This window comes from Hemiscyllium ocellatum, chromosome 24 (genome assembly GCF_020745735.1).
Source record: "Hemiscyllium ocellatum isolate sHemOce1 chromosome 24, sHemOce1.pat.X.cur, whole genome shotgun sequence".
NCBI classification, from domain to species: Eukaryota; Metazoa; Chordata; class Chondrichthyes; order Orectolobiformes; family Hemiscylliidae; genus Hemiscyllium; species Hemiscyllium ocellatum.
The window spans coordinates 57975834-57998467 of NC_083424.1; the positions used below are offsets into that span (position 1 = coordinate 57975834).

Genomic DNA, 22634 nt, shown 5'->3' on the forward strand with positions numbered 1-22634 from the left:
CTACGATTATAGGGCAAGCCAAACAGAGAACAGCCAGGGAATTCCTAGTATCAACAGACACATTGACCTGGACCCAATATACCGGCCACTGCAGCGGACAGCAACTGACAACCGGAAGCAGCAGAGACAAGCCACTATAAATGCTGGAGGAAACATCACAGAAGCGCTTCACAGGAGGCTCCCAAGCACTGAGGATGTCACCTAGAAAGGGGATGAAACGTTTGCAACAAAAACTCCCAGCTTGGCGAACAGAACCACAACAACTATAACTGCACTTGTTATATTTTGTATACTTTGTCTAATTAAACTTTCCCATCTAAATTGCATTTTTTATAGGTGAAAATGCTATATGAATGGTCAACTATTGAGGCCCAAATCCATTTCTTGACTTGAAAGTAAATGATATGAAGAAGTGTAGATGAATGTGGTACCAGGCCCCACCATTGGCTCAGTAGTCATGACTCAAAGTTCATTCACTAGCAAATAACCCATCTCCAGGCTCCACAGTGTCTAAGGCACAAGTCAGGAGTGTGAAAAAATACTCAATTACCTGGATGAGTGCAACTCTAACAACATTGAAAAAACTCAACACCATCCAGGTCAAAGCAGCCCACTTGACTTGAACATCATTAACTAACTTCAACGTTCTCTCTTCAAACCTAGTGCCCAGTAGCAGCAGGATGTTCCATCAAGATTCACACTAATGCATCAATGCTCCTTTGACAGCACCTCTCAAACATGCAACCTCAACCACCACTACCAAGGACAAGGGTAGTAGACAAGGGTAGTCAGTTGAAGCCACTGACATTGATCTTCCTTTATTGTCACTGGCTTAAAATCCTGGAATTCTCATCCTAACAGCACTGGTGATAATACGACAGCATAAAGATTGTATTGGTTGAAGGTAGCTCATCACCACGTTAAATGTCAGTCAGGAATGGTAATAAATGTTAGTCTTGCTGCTGATGCCCCTATTCTAGTTACATGTATTAAAAAGAATGGGCAGCGGAATGCAATCTTCAGTCAACTGTGTGACGATGCTGGGGTTGTAAAGGCAGAGGCGCTGATTTGTCTGGAAATAATTACTTTGAACAATAGCGGGGGGAGGGGGCAGTTCTCCCAGTTCACATTTTTTTCTCTGGTTTGTTTTAGCAAAGACTCAAAAAACTAGTGACCTACAGAAGCAGCTACAGTGAAAAGGTATTTTCACTTCAGCACATGAACTTTCTCTCTGAACTCTCACCTGCCTTGTGTTAAAATTTACCTTTTGACAAATTTTTGTTCGTGTTTCATCCATACTGTTTAAATAAATGCTATTTTGTTTAAAGCGGAGTGATTTGACCAGCTGCATTTCTCCTGGATTTTCCACTTTACATCTGATTTTCCAAAAATAAAAGTTGTGTCTGGGACACCTTAAAATATTTTCGGGGGTCCATAACAGATCCTATCATTATGGAATGAAACAGTAACGAGAAAAATTTAGAATATCTGATTTGATAACCCAACCGACACACTATCGCAACTTAATGAAGCTATTCCAGTCCCTACAACATCCCATGTTGGCAAAAGGTAAATTCACTCACAGACAGGTGAGACTTGAGACAGGAAGTCCAGGCAGGACCTGTGTTAAAGCATGGATTCTCTTCACTGTAGCTGCTCCTCTAGGTTTCCAGCAGCTTTAGCAAAAAACGGGGAGAACTGGCCTTCCCTTGACATTGTTCAAAGTAACCAATTCCAGGCAAATCAGCACCTCTGCCTTTACTACCCTGCTTGAAAAAAATCCCAAGGACAACATAACCTTGTTAAACAATCAGCATTATCCTACATTGCATCATTCAAAAATAATCTCCCTTTCTTTCCAACAATTGCATACAACTGCCATTAAGCTTTTGAACATCTGTATATTACAGAACAGTAAGAAACCATTGCCCTGAATGGTACAGCACTCAATCCAAGTTCTATGTGTTCCAAAGTGTGGCTATAGATTTGAGAAGCAGCCTTGTGTGTCAGTATCCTCAAACCGAGAGAGACAGGCGTAAAGATGCCTCTAACAGACCGATACCTCTACAGCCAGCATTTAAAAGGGACTGGCTGAAGCTCATCAAACCTATTCTAAATAACGCGAGAGCTTAGAGATTCAGCTTATCACAAACAACAAATTTCACTTCAACAACTCTGGTTCTTTGTGCATTCTGTAAATACAAATATGGCTCACCCATCACAGAGACACCAAACCATTCACAACAGTTGTCAGCTCTCACAGCTGCAGGCAGTGATTCACTTACCAAGCAAACAGTCAGTGGGCTATGCAATGTAGTGAAGTAAATTAAAATAACTAATACCTGGAATGTATGACCAATTTATAAGCAAGACAATGGTGGAGTAAGACATTTCAGCTTCAGAAGGACCTTGTGCACTCTGTTTATTTCCATTTTTTCCTTTTTTATTTCTTTTTCTCCTAGCCTCAGACCTGGCGTGGCCTCAGCGTGAACTTCTGGTCTCAAGGTCATTCCTCAAAGTGCGGTCCCAGCATAGCTAAGCACTTAAGACAAACTGTAATGGTTGAATTTTCAGCTTATTTCTTTATTGTCTACTTGAAACAAAGGAGGTCTGCATTGTATAACTCATTGTATAACTCTGCATTGTATAACTCTTAAGCTTATTTCATATGGTTTATGTTATAGTATAATTGCTACAATGTTTAATATTTAACTTTGTTCTTTTTTCCATATTATTCTTAAGACTCTTACCTCAGTATTCGTACCCAAGATAGTGCCTCATTGGCAACATTAAACATTTTTCATCATACTGCTGTACTTTTTTCACAAGTAAATGTGACAATAACATCAAAACCAAATCACTCTTGCAACATCAGCCAAGAAAATTCTCACAAAGTATGAAAAATGAACATGATCACAATATTATTAAAATTAAGAACTTTATTTAAAAAACTTCTCCAGAAATGCAATTTGCACCTATACAAAAAACAGATTAAGGCAAGACTCCTGTGCACTGACTGCAGGGATTGGAACTGGATAAGACCAAGTTATCTTAAGGAGCACTGACACTACGGCACCAGTCCTTATACACAGTGTGGGGTCTGCGATAAGGCCGCTGTGGGGAATGTCTATTCTCTCAGAACTAGCCCTTGATTGCAAGGAACTTCATTACTTGATCCAGACTGGTGACCAATGTTCAGTTACCAAGCTGGAGCTGTGTTTGCAAGACGTCTCATGCGCCTGTAAAGCAAAAATAATACTCCTGTAATGACAGTATTCACAACACAATCACAACATATTCCCTCTTTCTCTCTCATCCCTCGTGTTTATCTGAATTGCCCGTATACTAATTTATAACTATGTGGAAATATATTGCTGTTTCCTCAGTGTTGCTGGGTCAAAATCCTGAAACACTCTTCCTAACAGCACTACGGTGTCCCAACACAAGGTCTGCAGTGGGTGAAGACACCTCACCACCAAATGCTATTTGCCTTTACCATCCCCTGTGGTAGAGTGTCCCATATTCTAACATGATATTTGGCTCATCCCTTGGCTATGATATGACCTTGTCTACAAACCATGTAGCCATGGTGGAATTGGAGTCACTAAATAAAAAACTGATACTCTACTTATAATACTGAGGGAGTGCAGCATCATTAGAGGTGCAGTCTTTCTAGATGTGACCTCTGAGGCCTCATCTGATTTAGCACACAGCTGTAAAAACATCCTATACACTTTTAGAAAAGCAGATCTCTCACTCATGCTTGGGCATCCTCAAACAAACATTCTAACATGGCATCCAGCATATGCCCAGTAATCTATGTTCTTTTCAACACAGGAATAACGGCATTTCAAAAGTGCACTAACAACTGTGAAGATTTTAGGATGGGGGAGTGAGAGTGTGTTTTCTGAATTAATTCAGGGGTTACGGACATCACAGTCTGGGCCAGCCCATCACTAGTTGCCCATCAGGAAGTGAACCATTAGAGCGAGCTCCAGGATTTTGACAAAGTGAAACTGAAGGAATTGCAATACGTTTGTAAAGTTAAAAATCACACACCAGGTTACCCGATAAAGGAGCAGCACTCTGAAAGCTAGTTCTTCCAAATAAACCTGTTGGACCTGATGCTGTGTGATTTTTGAAATGTGTCCACCCCGGTCCAACAGGGTACCTCCACGTCATGAACATATTTCTAGGTCATCATGGTAAGTGGCTTAGAGGGGATCTTGCTGGTGATGGTGCTCTGATGTATTTGTTGCCCTCATCCTTCTTGATGGTAGCAGTAATGGGTTTAGAAGATGCTGCCCAGGAAGTTTCAAGTTATTGCACAGCATCTTGTAGATGGTACACACTGCTGCCACTATGCATTAGTGGTGCAGGGACTGGCTATAGTACCAGTCAAGCAGACTCCTTTGGCATGAATGGTGCTGAGCCTCTCAAGTGTTGTTGGAGCTGTGCTCATTCAGGCAAATGGAGAGTATCCAGTACTCACCCCTGACTGTGTCTTGTAGATGGTGGACAGGCTTTCGGGAGTCAGAAGGTCAGTTACTTTTTACAGAATCCCCAGGTTATGACCTTTTACAGTCTCAGCACATACATGATTGGACCAGTTGAGCCTCTGGTCAACGGACTTCTTCCTTTTCTCCCCCTCCCAACCCCAGGATGCTGATAATGAGCAACATGCTTGTGTCAATCGGTCAGGGCAAGATGGGATGTGTGTGTACATGCATGAGTCATGTGTTGAGGGTGGGATGTGCACTCTACATGACAGTTTGGGGATTCTAGCCCTGATGACATTGACGCACCTTGTGTTTCTATCCTGATCTCGAATCTTCTTCTCCATTTCAGCATCAGTCAGTGTTTCTAGTAGGGGGCACCACTGGTCAGCATCGCCCGTATTCCTGATTGCAATCTCAACTGTGGGTAGAGGGTTCTCACTGCCACATGACGAGAATGAATAACAGACATTAGTTACTGGCTATAGAACTCTCAAACAGCCAGCATTGCTGGTAATTATACTGCAGATAACCAGCCAAAGCCCCAAAGGACTTCACACAATGAACTCATGTCTGACTGTAGCAGCCACTTTATACACAGTAGGATTCCATGAACAATCATGAAATGAATAACATGAATAACTAAGTGATGCCTAAGACACCAACAATGATCTTCAGATTTCACCTCTTGCCTGTATTGATTTGGCTCTAAGCCCCGCACTGAGGAGGGGGGGGCCCAGGCTCCATCACTGACCTGATGCTAGGTTTCACAGGGATTCTAACACTAGGTACAGTAGTTCCTGCTGGCAGTACAGTGTATGATTTAGACTGTGCATAGTATATACATTTAAAATAAATGTATTGCAAGCTTAGGGTTTAATGGTTTTTGAGTAAGTAACATGGAGTTTCTGTGAGTCTGCTGTTAATATTAGCTTGCAAGTATTCCTGTAACCATGGCAATTTCTTTTAAATCAGTGTTTGACGCCTGTCATAGAGTTCTACAGCACAGAGACATGCCCTTGGTCTCAATCTGGTCCATGCCGACCAAAATGTCTGTCCACACTAACCCCATTTCCCTGCACTAGGCCCATATCATTCTAATCCTTTCCTAACCATATATTTGTCCAAATGCCCTTTAAATGTTGTTAATGTACCTGCCTCAACCACTTCTGCTGACTGTTCATTCCTTGTGTGTATTGCCTTCTGTTTAAAAATTGTCCCTCAGGTTCCCTTTTATTTCTTTCCCTTTAACCTTAAATTGATGCCCTCTATTCGTCGCAAAATCATGTGTTTGTGTGGACGCTGGCAGATTTCACACCTGAACAAGATAGTTAAGCTTGTCCAAGGAGGTTTATTTTAAATAAACTAAAGAAAACATCCATTGCTTAGAGAGGATTTTAAAAATTGCTTTCTATATTTTGACTTTTGAGAAGACTTTTGAAGTCCATGCATGAAGATGGCTGCATAGACTGATGCTCTTGAGGGGAGAAGGCTCTAGTGAAGCTAGATTATTTTGTAGTACAGAGTTAGTCCAAGACCAGAAATGTTGGGATAAAGCTCCAAAGAGTTTACAGAAAGTTGAGTATGTTCAAGCATCAATGTATTATAACTCCAGGAAGATACTGTCTGCAGTCCCAATCTATAAATTAAAGTAACAAGTAATCTCAACCTGCCAAGGTATTAAGAAACATGGACCCTGGTGTGAGTACTGTAAGAGATTTTCGATACTATACCAAGGTCTCGGATACTATACAAGACCTGGTGATTCTCTTTTGAAATTAATGAGGCTATACTGTTACCATGTGTTTAAAAATCTTTGAAATTGAGTTAGAAGTAAATACTTTGGTTTATTGTATCTTCATTTATTTGGTGAATAAACTTTTGTTTTACTGTTGCAGCAACATCTATAACACTTCATGCTTTGGTGTCTTGCCGAAACATTTTTGTCAAAACAATAACATGATTTATCGAGCCAGGTTCCTATCGGGATCTGACTTGTCTGGCAATAACATAGGCTGGGATTAGATTAGATTAAGATTAGATTTACAGTGTGGAAACAGGCCCTTCGGCCCAACAAGTCCACACCGACCCGCCGAAGCGAAACCCACCCATACCCCTACATTTACCCCTTACCTAACACTACGGACAATTTAGCATGGCCAATTCACCTGACCCGCACATCTTTGGACTGTGGGAGGAAACCGGAAACCCACGCTGACACGGGGAGAACGTGCAAACTCCACACAGTCAGTCGCCTGAGTCGGGAATTGAACCCGGGTCTTCAGGCGCTGTGAGGCAGCAGTGCTAACCACTGTGCCACCGTGCCGCCCAACACTTCATGAGAATGCTTTTGGAAAAAATCTAACTTAAAGGTCTTATATAGCATGGCTCCAAAGAATGGTCTTATATAATTTCCAAATGTTAAGAGCAGTCCCAATGGATTGGCAGGAATTAAATTCAGCCTAGTTATTCAAGAAAAAGAGAGAGAAAAATCATATGCTGCAGAGTTAGTAAGAATGTATGAATGGAACAGCATTTTTTTTTTTACAAACCTACTGAAGTTTTCTGTGATTGTAACCAGTGAGGGAGATAATGAGAGGACCAATGGATCTCATACGGATTTTCAAACAGCATTTGACAAGATGTTTCACAAATGTCAGGTTCATGGAACTGCAGAGAACACTGGATTCAGATTGGTTAACTAACCAAGAAATAGGAGCAGGATAGTCCATTCAGCCCCTCAAACCCAGCCAGAGCACAGTGCACAGGAAAGAGATGGTGACTCCCTAAGCATGGGAACAGTGAGGGAGGCAATCTACTAACATGGGCAGGGAATTAAGTTGAAAGAACAAATTGGCATTAGCAGGACATTACCAGTCATTAGATTAGATTAGATTACTTACAGTGTGGAAACAGGCCCTCGGCCCAACAAGTCCACACCGACCTGCCTAAGTGCAGTCCACCCATACCCCTACATTTACCCCTTATCTAACATTATGGGCAATTTAGCATGGCCAATTCACCTGACCGGCACATCTTTGGACTGTGGGAGGAAATTGGAGTACCCGGAGGAAACCCATGCAGACACGGGGAGAATGTGCAAACTCCACACAGTCAGTCGCCTGAGACAGCAATCGAACCCGGGTCTCTGGTGCTGTGAGGCAGCAGTGCTAACCACTGTGCCGCCATGTCCATCAGGATTCTGTACTAGGGTCTGTATATTAATTAGTGAGCAAAACGTGAGGTCTGCAGATGCTGGAGATCACAGCTGAAAATGTGTTGCTGGTTAAAGCGCAGCAAGTCAGGCAGCATCCAAGAAACAGGAAAGGGAGGAAGAGAGCTTCTTCAAGGAAGGCATCCTTGCAAGAGGATTCGCAGTAGGTTAAAATCTTCGAGTAAAAAGTGAGGTCTGCAGATGCTGGAGATCAGAGCTGAAAATAATGAAGGGCTTGTGCCCGAAACGTCAAATTTCCTGTTCCTTGGATGCTGCCTGACCTGCTGCGCGTTAACCAGCAACACATTTTCAGCTCTGTATATTAATTTACTAAATGAAGGAGTGAAAAGCTGTATATCCAAGCTCATCGATGAAGTAGGATAAATGGGAATAAAAAGATGCAAAGGGCTATTAGTAAATTAAATGAGTGGCCAAAACTGTGACCGATGGATTTCAATACTTTCAAGTGTGACATCATCCACTTTGAATGTAAGAAAGAGATTGAAATAATTTTTGAGACAGTGAGAAGAACTGTGAAGGCAGAGGGATCATGTTCACAAGTCATTAAAAACTAGTCAGTCAGTTTTAAAGACAATTAAAACATGCCATCTTCTGACCTTTGCCAAATGACAGAAGGCCTACCTGAAGGCGTATGTGCGCTGATGCCAGCTAAGCTGACCCCGGATACTGTAAGCGATGGTGGTAACAAACTCCCCTCCAAGACCCAACTCGGAACACAGCTTCAGAGCAAATTTCTCAGGAGAGTTCTCCCTCTCAGACATGTCCCACTCAAACTGATCGACCAGCGAGATGTTTCCCACATGGATGTTCAGCTGCACAAACAATTTTCCATTAGTGCCAAGGTTCACACAGCCCGACTATATAAATAACCAACGGAGAGAGAGAGAGACAGAGACAGGCTGAGTGCAGGAAGGAGCCAGAGCACTTCCACTGAGAGTGCAGCCAGCTTTTCAAACACAGCCAGGCTCCCTGCTCTGGGTCAGACATGTGCCTATCATGATATCTGCAAGGGATGGTCATTATTCTAGTAAGCAGACTCCAGTGGCAGTAAGGCCAACCCAGACTTATCCTGCCCAGGATCAGCAAGTTCAGCAGAGGCCTGGAGACAAAACCTGGGATCTTCTTGTTCTCAGTATTGCAACTGGTTTCTGTGCTCATTATGGGAGGTCTCAGTGGGGTGTTATATCGTTTTGACAGATCCAGTGAAAAGAGGAGAAGTCTGCAAAACTGGTCAAGGTGGTATTTTCTGCTTTCGTGCCACAGATACTACCAGTCCTGTTCAGTTTTCCTAGCAATTTCTGTTTTTATTTTTGTTTTCCAGCATCTACATTTCTTTGTTTTTTTTTTAAAAACAAAGCTGAGTTGGCCCTTTCACCAGATGTCAGCCAAAATGAAAATAAATATCACAGTTTCACAACAGCATCAATTGCTGCCCCTTGTGGTACCTCAGTCCAAACCTTGACAGTCAGTGGCAGCAGATCGGTTGGACATAAGGGAGTTCCATCACACTTGAGCCTAATCTCAAGTTCTACCAGAATTTACAGCAGGTGGCGAGAAAATTAGGGCATAAATTTACCTAGATTTACTCCACTCTTTTATCCAATAGCACTGGGCCTGAGTAGAACATCTCACAATGTGAAGAACTCACCTTAATGATGACTCTCTGATCAGACTGATCCTCTAGAATACTATCTGTTGGGTAGGAGTCAATCTGTTGGCGTATCGCTGATGCAATGGCAGGGACAAAGGTCAAAGGATTCAAATCGAGGTCATCACACAAAATCTCTGCAAACATCTCTGGTGTCATCAACTTTTCTGCAAAGATTGGTGAGAAACTAATTGTGAACAGGAAAAGCAATGCTCAATTACAGCAGACACAACACTAATCTGAAGACTTGAATAATAACTCACTTAGCTCCACTGATGCTCCAGCACATGTACTCAGAGACAGTTGGAGTTATTAAGATGCCGATGTAGTCCAGTGGGTAACTCTTGTCAGAAGGTCCTGGTTTAAGTCTCATTCCACACATATAAGCAAATAGTAATGCTGTTGATAACACCATTTTGATTGCACAATTTCCCCATGTCTGTGTGGGTTTCCTCTCACAGTCCAAAGATGTGAAGGTTAGGTGGATCAGCTAGTCTGAATTGCCCACAATGTCCTGGGATGTGTAGGTTAGGTGGATTAGCCATGGTAAGTGCAGGATTACAGGGGTAGGGTCTAGGTAGGATGCTCTTCAGGTGGTGGGGGTGGTCTTGAAGGGCCAGATGGCCTGCTTCCACACTGTAAAGATTCTATAATTCAATGAGACACGAGAGTGACTTAAAAGCTGCCAAAGCTTAGAGGTCACATTTTGAGGACAGGTTGCATTAATGTAGTTTGCGATTGGGAGATTGAAGGTGTTTAAAACGATCCGTGGATTCAACAATAATTTGGTTCTCAACTTCCTAGCCCCCTGCCAGCAGATGTTGTCTGAATCTTTGAATTTCTTTCCCTACACAAGATTATGTAACATCCCTTCGTCTGGTTATTAGTGTCCTGCACCAGTCAGCATGTATTATTCTAACCCCCATTTCCAGCACTTGGCACATTGCTTTGTATACTATGGCGTTTCAAATGATCACCTAAATGGGTCTTAAAATGTGAGGGGATTTCTGGCTCCACCATCCTTTCAGGCAGTGAGTTCTAGATATCCATCACTCTCTGGGTGAAAATAATTTTCCTCAAAATGCCCTTAACTTCCTGATGCTCAAAACGGTGTTCCCTCTACTAACGGGAAAAGTTTCTCTCACACTAGCTATTTATGCCTCTCAATGTTGTACGCCTCAAAACAGGGTTTGCATCTCAGTCTTCTCTGCTCTTAGGAAATCAAACCCAGCCTACCTATCCTACCCTCATAGTTCAATCACTCCAATGCAAGTTGAGTCAGAGTGAGTGTCTTTTGCACCCCCCGTCCTGCCTATCATGTTATGATCAGAACGGCACACAGTACGTCAGCTGTGGCCTAACTAATGTTATATACAGCTTCATCATAATTTTCTTGCTCTTGTTTTTAATGTCTTGACTAATAATGGCAAATGTCCCATATGCCTTCATAACCAACCATCTACCTGTCCTACAACCTTCAAGGATCTATGGATATGCACCCAAAAGGTCCCTCTAAACCTCTGTACTTCTTAAAGTCCTATCATTCAATGTGTACTCCCTTGTCTTGTCGGTTCTCCCAAAATGTATCACTTCGTACTTTTCAGGATTAAATTCCATTTGCCACCATTCAGCCCATCTGACCGCTCCACGAACTTGCTGATCATTTCTCCTACAATCATGTCAAGATCATGAATGTACACTATAAACAGTAAGGGAGCCAGCACCAACCCTTGTGGTACATCACACGACAAAGGCTTCCAGTCCCAAAAAATCGTTTGATTATCACCCTCTGCTTCCAGCCATTAATCATCAAACTGCCTTGGCTGTCATGGGGTCTTAGTTTCTTAACTAGTTTGCCATGCGAGACTAAAAGCCTCACTAAGTTCCATTTCAACTACATCAACTGCGTTGCACTCCTCTCCACACCTTGTCACCTCCTTGGAAAATTCAATCAAATTTGTTAAGCATGGTCTTCTCCTCACAAAGCACTGTTGACTCTCCTTGATTAATCCTGTCTCATAATTGCTTCCAATAGTTTCCAATGATGTTAGAATAAAAAAAACAAAGAAAGTTACAGCACAAGAATAGGTTCTTCAGCCCTCCAAGCCTGCACCAATCCAGATCCTCTATCTAAACTTGGAGTTTAATTCAGATAAATGCGAGGTGCTGTATTTTGGGCAAGCAAATCTTAGCAGGACTTATACACTAGGGAATGTTGCTGAACAAAGAAACCTTGGAGTGCAGGTTCAAAGTTCCTTGAAAGTGGAGTCGCAGGTAGATAGGAGAGCGAAGGAGGCGTTTGGTATGCTTTCCTTTATTGGTCAGAGTATTGAGTACAGGAGTTGGGAGGTCATGTTGGGCTGTACAGGACATTGGTTAGGCCACTGTTGGAATATTGATTGCAATTCTGGTCTCCTTCCTATCAGAAAGATGTTGTGAAATTTGAAAGGGTTCAGAAAGGATTTACAAGGACGTTGCCAGGGTTGGAGGATTTCAGCTATATGGAGAGGCTGAAGCAGGCTGGGGCTGTTTTCCCTGGAGCGTTGGAGGCTGAGGGGTGATCTTATAGAGGTTTACAAAATTATGAGGGGCATGGATAGGATAAATAGACAAAGTCTTTTCCCTGGGGTCGGGGAATCAGAACTATAGGGCATAGGTTTAGGGTGAGAGGGGAAAGATATAAAAGAGGCCTAAGGGGCAGCTTTTTCACGCAGAGAATGAGCTGCAAGAGGAAATGGTGGAGGCTGGTATAATTGCAACATTTAAGAGGCATTTGGATGGGTATATGAATAGGAAGGGTTTGTAGGGATATGGGCCGGGTACTGGCAGGTGGGACTAGATTGGGTTGGGATATCTGGTCTGCATGGACAGGTTGGACCGAAGGGTCTGTTCCATGCTGTACATCTCTATGACTACTCCATAAGTAGAGTCTGTATCCCTTTGGTTCCTGTCCAATCATGTATCTGTCTAGATATATCTTAAATGACGCTATCGTGCCCATCTCTACAATATCCGTTGGCAAAGTGATCCAAGCACCCACAATCCTCTGCGTAAAGAACTTTCCATGCATATCTCTCTTAAACCTTTCCCCTCTCACCTTCAACTCGTGACCCCTAGTAATCGAGTCCCCCACTCTGGGAGAAAGCTTCTTGCTCTCCACCCGGTCGACACCTCTCATGATTTTGTAGGCCTCAATCAGGACCCCCCCCAACCTCCATCTTTCTAATGAAAATAATTCTAATCTACTCAACTTCTCTTCTTAGCTAGCACCCTCCATACCAGGCAACATCCTGGTGAACCTCCTCTGCACCGTCTCCAAAGCATTCACATCCTTTTGGTAATGTGGCGACCAGAACTGTACACAGTATTCTAAATGTGGCTGAACCAAAGTCCTATACAACTGTAACATGACCTGCCAACTCTTGTACTCAATACCCCGTCTGATGAAGGAAAACATGCTGTATGCCTTCTTGACCACTCTATCGATCTGCTTTGCCACCTGGACTGGAGGATAGCTGACATAATTCCACTTTTTTGAAAAGCAGAGAGTGAGAAAACAGGGGAAAAAGCTAGAGTCCATTATAAAGATTTAAGAGCACAGCACTTGACAGGATCAAACAGCACGGATTTAGGAAAGGTAAATCATACTTGATAAATCTACTACAATTCATTGAGGATGTAACTAGAAGAGTTCAGAAGGGGGTGCCAGTGATGAAGTTGACTCAGGATTTTGGAAGGTTTTTGATAAGGTCCCACCTAAGAGATTAGCATGTAAAATCGAAGTACATGGGGAATAACGTACTGTCACGGAGACAGCACTGGCTGGCAGAGAGGAAAGAAAGTAGAGAAACAAAGGTCTTTTTCCAAGTGACAGGCTGTGGCTAGTGGGGTACAACAGGGATCACTGTTTGGACCATAGCTATTCACAATATATATTGATAATTTAGAAATTAATATATCCAAGTTTGGATATGCAGACGACATGGTTAGGTGGGAGAAAGAACTGAAAGGAGAATGCAGAAATGCTTCATTATGATTTGGACAAGATGAGTGAGTGGGCAAATGTATGAAGTATAATATAGATACAGGACAGACAATCCACTTTGGAAGCAAAATCAAGAAGGCACATTATCTGAATGATGACAGATTTGGAAAAAGGTAGATGCAATGAGATCTAGGTGTTGTTGCACCCATGTCACTGAAAGGAAGCATGCAAGTACAGGAGGCGGGGAAGGTGGCAAATGGTTTGTTGGTCTTCATGGTGAGATTCAAGCACAGGAATAGGGATGTTTTCCTGCAATTATACAGATCAGATCTGGAGTAGTGTGTGCAGTCTTGGCCTTCTTATAGGAGTCAGGATAGAACCAAAGAACTGATACAGTACAGAAGTGGGCCAAAGACACCCAGACAACCTTTTAGTCCCATTTTCCTGTACACAGCCCATACCTCTGCAACTTACAGTACTTAAGTGCAGATCCAGATACTTTCAAAAAAGTTTAAGGTCTCTGCTTCCATCACCAACTTGGGCAGTGAATTCTCGACTTACTATCCTCTGCACAAAATAGTTTTTCCTCACGTCCCCTTTAATTTTTCCGCCATTTAGCTTGCATTTACGACGCCTGCTTTTTGAATTCTTTGCCAGGTTCCTCCTGCTTTCTGTATCACTACCCATCATGATTTTGTTTACCTCAATCATGTCACCTCTCAGCCTTTTCTGTTCCGAGGCTATCTCTCCAGGTAGCTACAATTCTCCAGCCCTGGCAACACTGTAGAAAATCTTCTCTGCATTCTCTCCAGAGCCAATACGCCTGTCCAGTAATGTGGTATCCAGAATTGCACACAATATTCCAGTTGTAGTCTCACCAGCATCTTATGTAGTTTCATCGTTATACCTTGATGTATTTATTGGAACTGTATTCTGTCCACCTGCCAATGAAGGATAGCATTCCATATGATGTCTATACAATCCTATCTATTTGCACAGCTGCCTTTAGGGACCTATGCATTTGCAGGCCCAGATTTTGCACTTCATCTCCCTATCTCAGTACATAATGCCCCCTTTTTATTTTCAGGTTCTACTCTCAGAATGGACTAATTTGAGGAACCTCAAAGAGTTCCAACAGTTGGAGAAGGATATTTTTGTTAAAAAGCTATGTGTAACAAATACCTAGAATGAACTGTCTGGAAGGACAGTGGAATCTGATAACCTGAAGGAAATATTTGCAGGGGTAGGATGTGAGATTAACTGGACAGATTTAGTTGCTTGAAGCCCCTGTACTGTGTCATTCGATTATTCTAGGCCTGCCCTGTAGGTTGTCACTGTTAACCATGGCCTCTTCCTTGTCTGGACACTTCCTCTGTTCATATCACAGTTTATGCTAGTGAACTGAAGGAAGCCTATCTACTGGCTCAAAGGCTTGAAGCAGAATGGCCCAGATTTATTCTATGGGTCATAGCAATGGGGAGGTATTTCCATTACTTCTACTCACCATTCATGTTCCATGTGAAAGCATCCCTCAGCTTCTGTCCGTCTATCTCCATGTCGAGGCGAATAGGAACCAGCACCTCTGCCTGAGATGCATTTTCATGGATTACTGCTGGGTCATGGTCATCAAAGCTGAAGGAGAAAGATGTAGAGAGTGAAGAAATGGTCTCATTGATACACAGTAACATCTATCTTCTGTTGCAGATCTGTGAACCTCTCAATGTTCAATTATTATCTAAAACTTTAAGAACACAGGCCACTGCTAAAGAAAGTGAAACTAATTCAAAGTTAAAAATCACACAACACCAGGTTATAGTCCAACAGGTTTAATTGGACGCATACTAGCTTTCGGTGCGCCGCTCCTTCGTCAGGTGATTGTGGAGGACACAATTCTAAGGCACAGCATTTATAGCAAAAATTTACAGTGTGATGTAACTGAAATTATACATTGAAAAATACCTTGACTGTCTGTTGAGTCTTTCATCTGTTCGAATACCATGATAGTTTCACTTCTTTCAAGTATAAATCACAAAACCTTTTTTTAAAAAGTTGCATTCTCAGGTTAGCTGTAACAATTGATGTTAGCCCCTGTGTTCTCTGTCTATGCCATGATGTTTAGATTGATTCTAATCTAAAAAGTGAGATAAGTGGGGTGAATTTGTACTTGCAGAGTTACATTGTACTTTGCTCAAAAACTGCATGAATTCATGTAAAATTCTGTTATCATACTTTTTAGATTAGAATCAATCTAAACATCATGGCATAGACAGAGAACACAGGGGGCTAACACCTTCAACATACTGTCTAGCTAACACCAATTGTTACAGCTAACCTGAGAATGCAACTTTTTAAAAAAAGGTTTTGTGATTTACACCTGAAAGAAGTGAGACTATCATGGTATTCAAACAGATGAAAGACTCAACAGAAAATCAAGGTATTTTTCAATGTATAATTTCAGTTACATCACACTGTAAATTTTTGCTATAAATTCTGTGCCTTAGAATTGTGTCCTCCACAATTACCTGAAGGAGCGGCGCTCCGAAAGCTAGTGTGCTTCCAATTAAACCTGTTGGACTATAACCTGATGTTGTGTGATTTTTAACTTTGTCCACCCCAGTCCAACACTGACATCTCCAAATCAAAACTAATTTAATGCATTCTTACAGGGAACATTCAGCTAATGTAGCAGCATCTGTAAAGAGAGAAAAATAATTAACATTTCAAGTCATTATGACCCTGATTCAGAACTGGACATCTAGGGTTAATTCAAACTTCGAAATGGTGTAAAGAAGAAGAGATAATCCACGACAGAATGGGAACCTGGAAAGGTTGAATGATACCAAAATGGTGAGATAAGGCAAAAATAATCGTTCACCAAGACAGAAAAGGTCAGTCCAGAAATAGATACAAATGGCCAAAACAAAATCATAATTCACAAGTGAGTCTGAAAAAATGGGGGTGAGACGATTATCTGAATTTCAGTTCAAGGTTGAGGCTGAAAGGTTGGAAAACACCTAATAACTGATTCCACAATCAAAAGAGGAATTGATGTTCCCCAAACTTACATCAAGCTTTACCGAGCACTCTGAGAAGGCTTCAGCAGAGGGGTCAGAGTGGGACTGGAGCAGAGAATTCAAAACATCCACTTAGACTGAACAGAAACATTCCATATAACCAATCAGTCAGAGGACAACACAATGAAGTGAATACAGTCTATCAAACTAGAAATATAAGAACAACAATTTCACCCAGAAGGTGAAGTGAGAGGAGTTAATGGGATAGGTGAAACTGGGAAATGGTGAAGGCAATGACCTTTTCAGAATGCTAGGAGGGGAAGATGTGTTGGACATCACTCTGGAGGGGGTTGAAGTTGAAGACAGTGATCTAGGCCAATGGGGTGAAAAGTGATAAACAGGGGAACCTTATTTTGTTCACTTCTCAACCTTTTCCTGCTTTCCCAGAACTGAGAGTTGGACATAGTTATGAACCCTGTCAATCACTGTGAAGAGGAGTCCTCAACTGAGGAAAAAGGATGACCCACTGAAGTGCTAACATGGAAATGTAATTGAGAATACAGGTGCAACAGAGATAGAGAAACTGAGAGAATGGTACAATACTGATGGAGAAAGGGACGGGTGGGAGTACAATCAACATTAGCATGGATCTTGGTGAAACAGCCGTACATAGTAGAGAAAGCAAAAACGAAGGAAAGGAGTTCAGGGCACAACTGTGTGGAGTTTGCACATTCTCCCCGTGCCAGGCATGGGTATCCTCCGGGTACTCCGGTTTCCTCCAGATGTGCAGGTTAGGTGAATTGGCCATGCTAAATTGCCCATAGTGTTAGGTGCATTACTCAGAGGGAAATGGGTCTGGGTGGGTTACTCTTCGGAGGGTCAGTGTGGACTTGTGGACCAAGGGCCTGTTTCCCCACTGTAGGGAATTTAATCTAAAAGAAATTAACTATATTTATGATCTCAATCTCAGATTTAAACTTAACAACTGACAGCCTTCACCACAATAGAAGCACTCATCAGTTTTTTTCTATTAGATAAACTATATATTTCCAGGAGATCAAAAGCTAAAGATTCCACAGTCATTTCTAAGAAATTAATTACCTTTGTGATTCCAAGATTTCCTTCATTGTCAGGTTCAATCTATTCCTTTTCCCTCAGTTCTCTCCTTCCTGCCTCCTATATTGTGACGTCCACATTGCAACCACCGCTGCCTCCCCTCAGCCTCTGCATTACCACCTCAAAGTCTCCTCATTCTCTTTCCCCCCCTTACCTCTCAACATTCTGTCGTCCACACCCATCACTCCATTCTCTCGCCCTTTACCCTCTGCCACCACGCCCTCACAGCTTCGCTACATTTTCCTCCCTCCCCCATAGTCTTCCCCTTTCTCCACATCAATGCAACCTTCCACTCTTCCCCTCCTCCTCACCTGTAGCCACTGCCCCTCCCTGCAAACATATAATTCTCTTCCAAAACAAATCCCCTCTTGCAGCCTCAGCACCCATAGCCTCCACAGTAGCTCAGTTCCCAGCCTATTCCCACCATATTCATTCTACCCCACTCCCATGGCATCCTTCTCCCTCCCCCATCATATTCTCTTTCTAATCCTCCATCCCCATCATCAAAAAAGCCTGTTGCCTCCCATTGGGCAGTCTCCAGTCTCCTTCCCTGACCCCAACAATTCTCTTTCTTTCATACCTTCATGGTGTAGCTCCTCATCAATTCTGTCCATCCTATACATGGAGGTGACTCTACCCCAATTTTCCACCCTGTTTTGAATTTTCCTGGCGGTTTTCAAGTTGGAATTAATCTGCCATTCCTGTGTGTTTTTCATGTTGGATCACTTGAAGGCAAGGAAGAGGTGCAAATTGGACACATAACATCATAGAATTCCCCAGTTTGGAGACATTTATTGGGAACCTAACCTCAAAGAAGTCCATGGTGACAATCCCCCTTCGTTCTATCTGCTAATTTAATTAGTGTGGAGAATGAAGATACTGAGGAAAGGATCTTTTTCATTTTTATCACTATTGTCTATACTGAACTTAGTGAAAACAATGTTGTTATTTAATAGTTTCTGTTCCCCCTTCCACCCCCAAGAACAGTTATAACAGAGCATCTCTATAATCTAACATTATAACTTTCCCATTACTGTCCTCAGCTCTGGCACTTAGTCAGTTTCACATCACTTTCAATTGCCACAGGAGAGACTGCTCAGTCCCTGTTACTTAGAGTTCCTGAGAACCCGGAGCCACATGAATTGAGAGCCCAAGAATTGTCTGTATTTTGTTTTAATGCTCGTCAGTGTAGAACTTAAACATTTCTGAAAAGAAACAAAATTGAAGCTACGTCTTGCCCTCATCAGAACACAGGCGTAAGAAAACCAACCCAAAACAGTAGAGCTAGTCCTGCTGCGAGTGAAATTACAGAGTAACCAGTTCTTCTTGCAGTTTGGAACACTCTGCTGAAAATGGTAAATGATTAATTTATCAAACATCGATTAAATCTGAAAATAAATTTAAAAGAGGCAAAAGGTGGACACATGGAACTGGCTCACGCTTCAACCAGGGTCTCACTAAATGACAAAATAAATTGCAGAGCTAGATGATCTAATTCTGTTTCTTTCAATAGATGAAGAATGGTGACAAATTTCTGAGGACAGCCCAAATTTGAGAAGGATATCCCATGAGTCTCTAGAAAGAGCTCTTTAGCCACGAGGAGGAAGTGACTGATGATCCTCACAGTGACCTTCGCTGCAACAGACATCAGGGAGACTCCTCTGCAATTACAAACAGTTTTGGTTGAGGAGTTTTTGACAATATTCTCCAGCAAGGACTGACTGTCTTTGAGTGGTTAGGCAATAGATAATCTTAACAGCATTGAAGAAACCACGCATACTTGTATCCATGATGGCACACAAGCTGTGATCTATACCAAAGCAGCCTGAATTAAATGAGGTTGTCATCATTTCAACCCTTCAGACCATAAGACCTTAAGGCATAGAAGCAGATATAGGCCATTAAACTCCACCATTCAATGAGAACATGATCGATATGATAATCCTCAACTCCACTTTTCTGCCTTTTCCTTGTAATTCTTGATTTCCAGTCTTCCTCAGCACTGAGTATACTTCATGACCCAGCTCGAAAGCTCTCTGTGGTAAACAATTCATTAGCCTCGGAGAAGAAATTCCTCCTCATCTGTCTTAAACATGCAATTCTTTATTTTGAGATTATGCCTTCTGGTCGTAGACCCACCCACTGAGGGAAAACCCCATTTTTAGCATTTATTCTGTCCACAATCTTGTGTGAACCCTGTGTGTTTCAATGAGGTAGGCTCCCATTCTTCTATATTCCAATGAGTAAATCTTTCCTCATTACACAGTCCCTCCTCTTTTCAGCTAAGTGAACCGTCCCTGGACTTCTTCCACTGCTAGTAAATGATGCCTTAGTGAAGGGGCCCAAACTGCTCACAGTATTCCAGCTGTGGCCTGACTAGAAGCTTGTAAGTTTGAGCAAAGCTTTACTTCTTTTATATTCCATTTCCTGTGAAATAAAGGCTAACATTCTATTTGTCCTACTACCTTAACTTGCATGCTAGCTTGTGATTCATGGATGAGGATTCCCAAATCCTTAGCTTTCTGCAGTCTTTCTCTTCTTAAATAATCTTCAGCTCCTCTATTCCTCCTACCAAAGTGCAAACCCTCACATTTTCCCACATTTTGTTCCATAATCTTTCATATTTTCTCCCTGCCACACTGCAGTTCACTGCCACACTACCCACAAGCACGAAGAAACATTTAAATGTAAAACTGATCAATTTAAACTACCTTCGATCTAAAAACCAAAGTCACTCCAGCTTCAATCAATGATCTTCAGTATACCTAAGTCAATATAATCATAAAATGCTTATAACACAGTAAAAAGTCATTAGGTCCACGAATCATCTCTGCACTGAGTAATTCATCCAGGGCCACTCCTTCACCTTTTCTTCGTTGTCCTGAAAATCTTTCTTCAGATAATGATCTAATTCTCTTTCAAATGTGTATTGACCCTGCATCTACCACAGTCTCAGGCAATGTGCTCCAGATTTTAACCATTCACTGTGTTAAAAGATTTTCCTCACCATCTTCTTGCTTCTATTGTCAATAACCTTAAATTGGTGTCCTCTGGTCCTCAGCTCTTCAATCAATGTTCTGCCTGCCACACTGCTTCCTGTAAAGACTCTCTGATTTCACAGTTCCTCCATCTCTGTCACATTTGTTCCGATGATGTCAACTTTGACAAGGGAGCCAGGATGTCCACCTTCCTTCTCAATCAAGGGTTCCCCAGCACTGCTGTTGACAGGGCTCTCAGCCAGGCCCGACACATCTGCCACACTTCAGCCCTCGCCCCCACTCTTCCCCTTTGTCCTTTCCTACCGTCCAATCAGCATCTACATCCAGAGGATCATTAACCACCTCTAGACACGAATTCCCCTCTCCTCCCTTGCCAGCCTCCAGGATACTCTGGTCCACTCTTCTTTCAATCCCAGTACCTCCACGCCACCTTCAGCTGCAACTGCAGAAGGTGTAACAGCTGCCCATTTACTTCCTCCCTCCTCAGTATCCAAGGGCCCTAACACACCTTCCAGGTGAAGCAGTGCTTTATCTGCACTTCACACAATCGGGTCGACTGCATTTGCTGCTCACAATGTGACCTCTTGTACATTGGGGAAACAAACCATAATCTGGGTGATTGCTGTGCAGAACACATGTATTCTGTTCGCAAAAAGATCCTGAACAACTAGTAGCCTGCTACTTCAACACACCACCCTGTTCCCTGGCCAACATCTGTGCCTCAGGCTTGTTGCAGTGCTCCTGCAAAATTTAGCACAAGCTGGAAGAACAACACTTCATTTTCTGCCTGGGAACCCTGCAGCCTCTGGATTCAATATCACCCATGCCCTTACCCCAACCCCCACAACTAGGCATCGTAATCACAGCCTATTATACACCACCCAATGTTAGCCACTAACAATCCCCACTAACAGATACTCATCCTCCTAGCCAGACTGTTACCTACTCCTTTGTCTGTTCTTCTCTCTTTGGGCTCTATCCTTACCTATCGTTTATGCCTCCCCCCCCCCCCCCCCCACTCCTCACCCTCTCCTCTATATATAAACCTATATTTTTCCAGCTACCATCAGTTCTGAGGGTCACACAACCCAAAACATTCACTGTGATTTCTCCCACAGATGCTGCCAGTCCTGCTGAGCTTTTCCAGCAATTTCAATTTTTGTTTCTGATCTCTACCATCTGCAGTTCTTTCAGTTGTTGTGACAAAATTCATCACTATCTTTACTAGCCTTCAGCTGATTGAGGAAGACAGTACTCGAGTATCAGAATCACACACCTGAGACACAGCTGGTGATTTATTGGCAGCAGTGATCCTGCTCCTGTTTCAGGAACGTCAACAGCTGCTTGCAGGCATTACCAAGCTGCACAGCAGTATCACTGGCAATACATTTGCAAACTTCTTCAAATCTGGTATCAAAGTGGTCAAACAAGCAGGGTCGTCCCAGAAGTCAACATGCCCAGCATTAAGGTGCTAATGGCTTGACACCAGCTGTGTTGGACAGTAGAGTTGTGGAGATGCCTGACACTGGACTCACAAACGCTGAAAATGTGTTGCTGGAAAAGCACAGCAGGTCTGGCAGCATCCAAGGAGCAGGAGAATCAACGTTTCGGGCATAAGCCCTTCTTCAGGAATGAGGAGCAAATATTCTAACTGGGACTCAGTCAAGGCAGGAAACTCCCAGGTGGGCAGCAGAAACCCTTTAGGAGTGACCATTAAACTTCTTCAGAGAGGTCAAACATCCCTGAAGTCTCATGAAAAATCCTGGCTTGTGACCGCCCAAAATGGAAGATAAATATTCAGGAAAGCATCGAACTGGATGAACTGAGGATTATTCGAGAGGCTGAGAGGGTGATTGATAGAAGCGACAGGGACATAGTTACGCCGGAAAACAGAGGTAGCTGGGTAACAGTTAGAGGTGGGAAGGGGAAGAAGCAGGCAGTGCAGGGTTCCCCTGTGGTCATTCCCCTAAACAATAAGTATACAGCTTTGGAAACTGTTGGGGGGGACAGCCTTGCAGGTGTAAGCTGCAGTGAAGGGGTCTGTGGCGTGAGGTCTGGCTCTGAGACTCAGAAGGGAAAGGGGGAGAGGAGGAGAGCGCTAGTTATAGGAGACTCTCTAGTTAGAGGGACGGACAGGCGGT

General features: G+C 42.7%; 1 protein-coding gene across 2 annotated transcripts in view; it reads right to left on the minus strand.

Moving 5' to 3' along the window:
• Positions 1-2921: 2921 nt before the first annotated feature.
• The window catches only part of LOC132827426 (SWI/SNF-related matrix-associated actin-dependent regulator of chromatin subfamily B member 1-A), a 37615-nt gene continuing 17902 nt past the window's right edge, over positions 2922-22634 (minus strand). For both annotated transcript variants that reach the window (XM_060844115.1, XM_060844114.1), the window contains exons 5-9: positions 14869-14996; positions 9380-9546; positions 8353-8543; positions 4806-4937; positions 2922-3239 (exon numbers count right to left, since the gene is read on the minus strand). In XM_060844115.1, the coding sequence (XP_060700098.1) occupies positions 3200-3239; positions 4806-4937; positions 8353-8543; positions 9380-9546; positions 14869-14996 (658 nt within the window). In that variant the 3' untranslated portion in view covers positions 2922-3199. The remainder of the gene's footprint in view (positions 3240-4805; positions 4938-8352; positions 8544-9379; positions 9547-14868; positions 14997-22634) is intronic.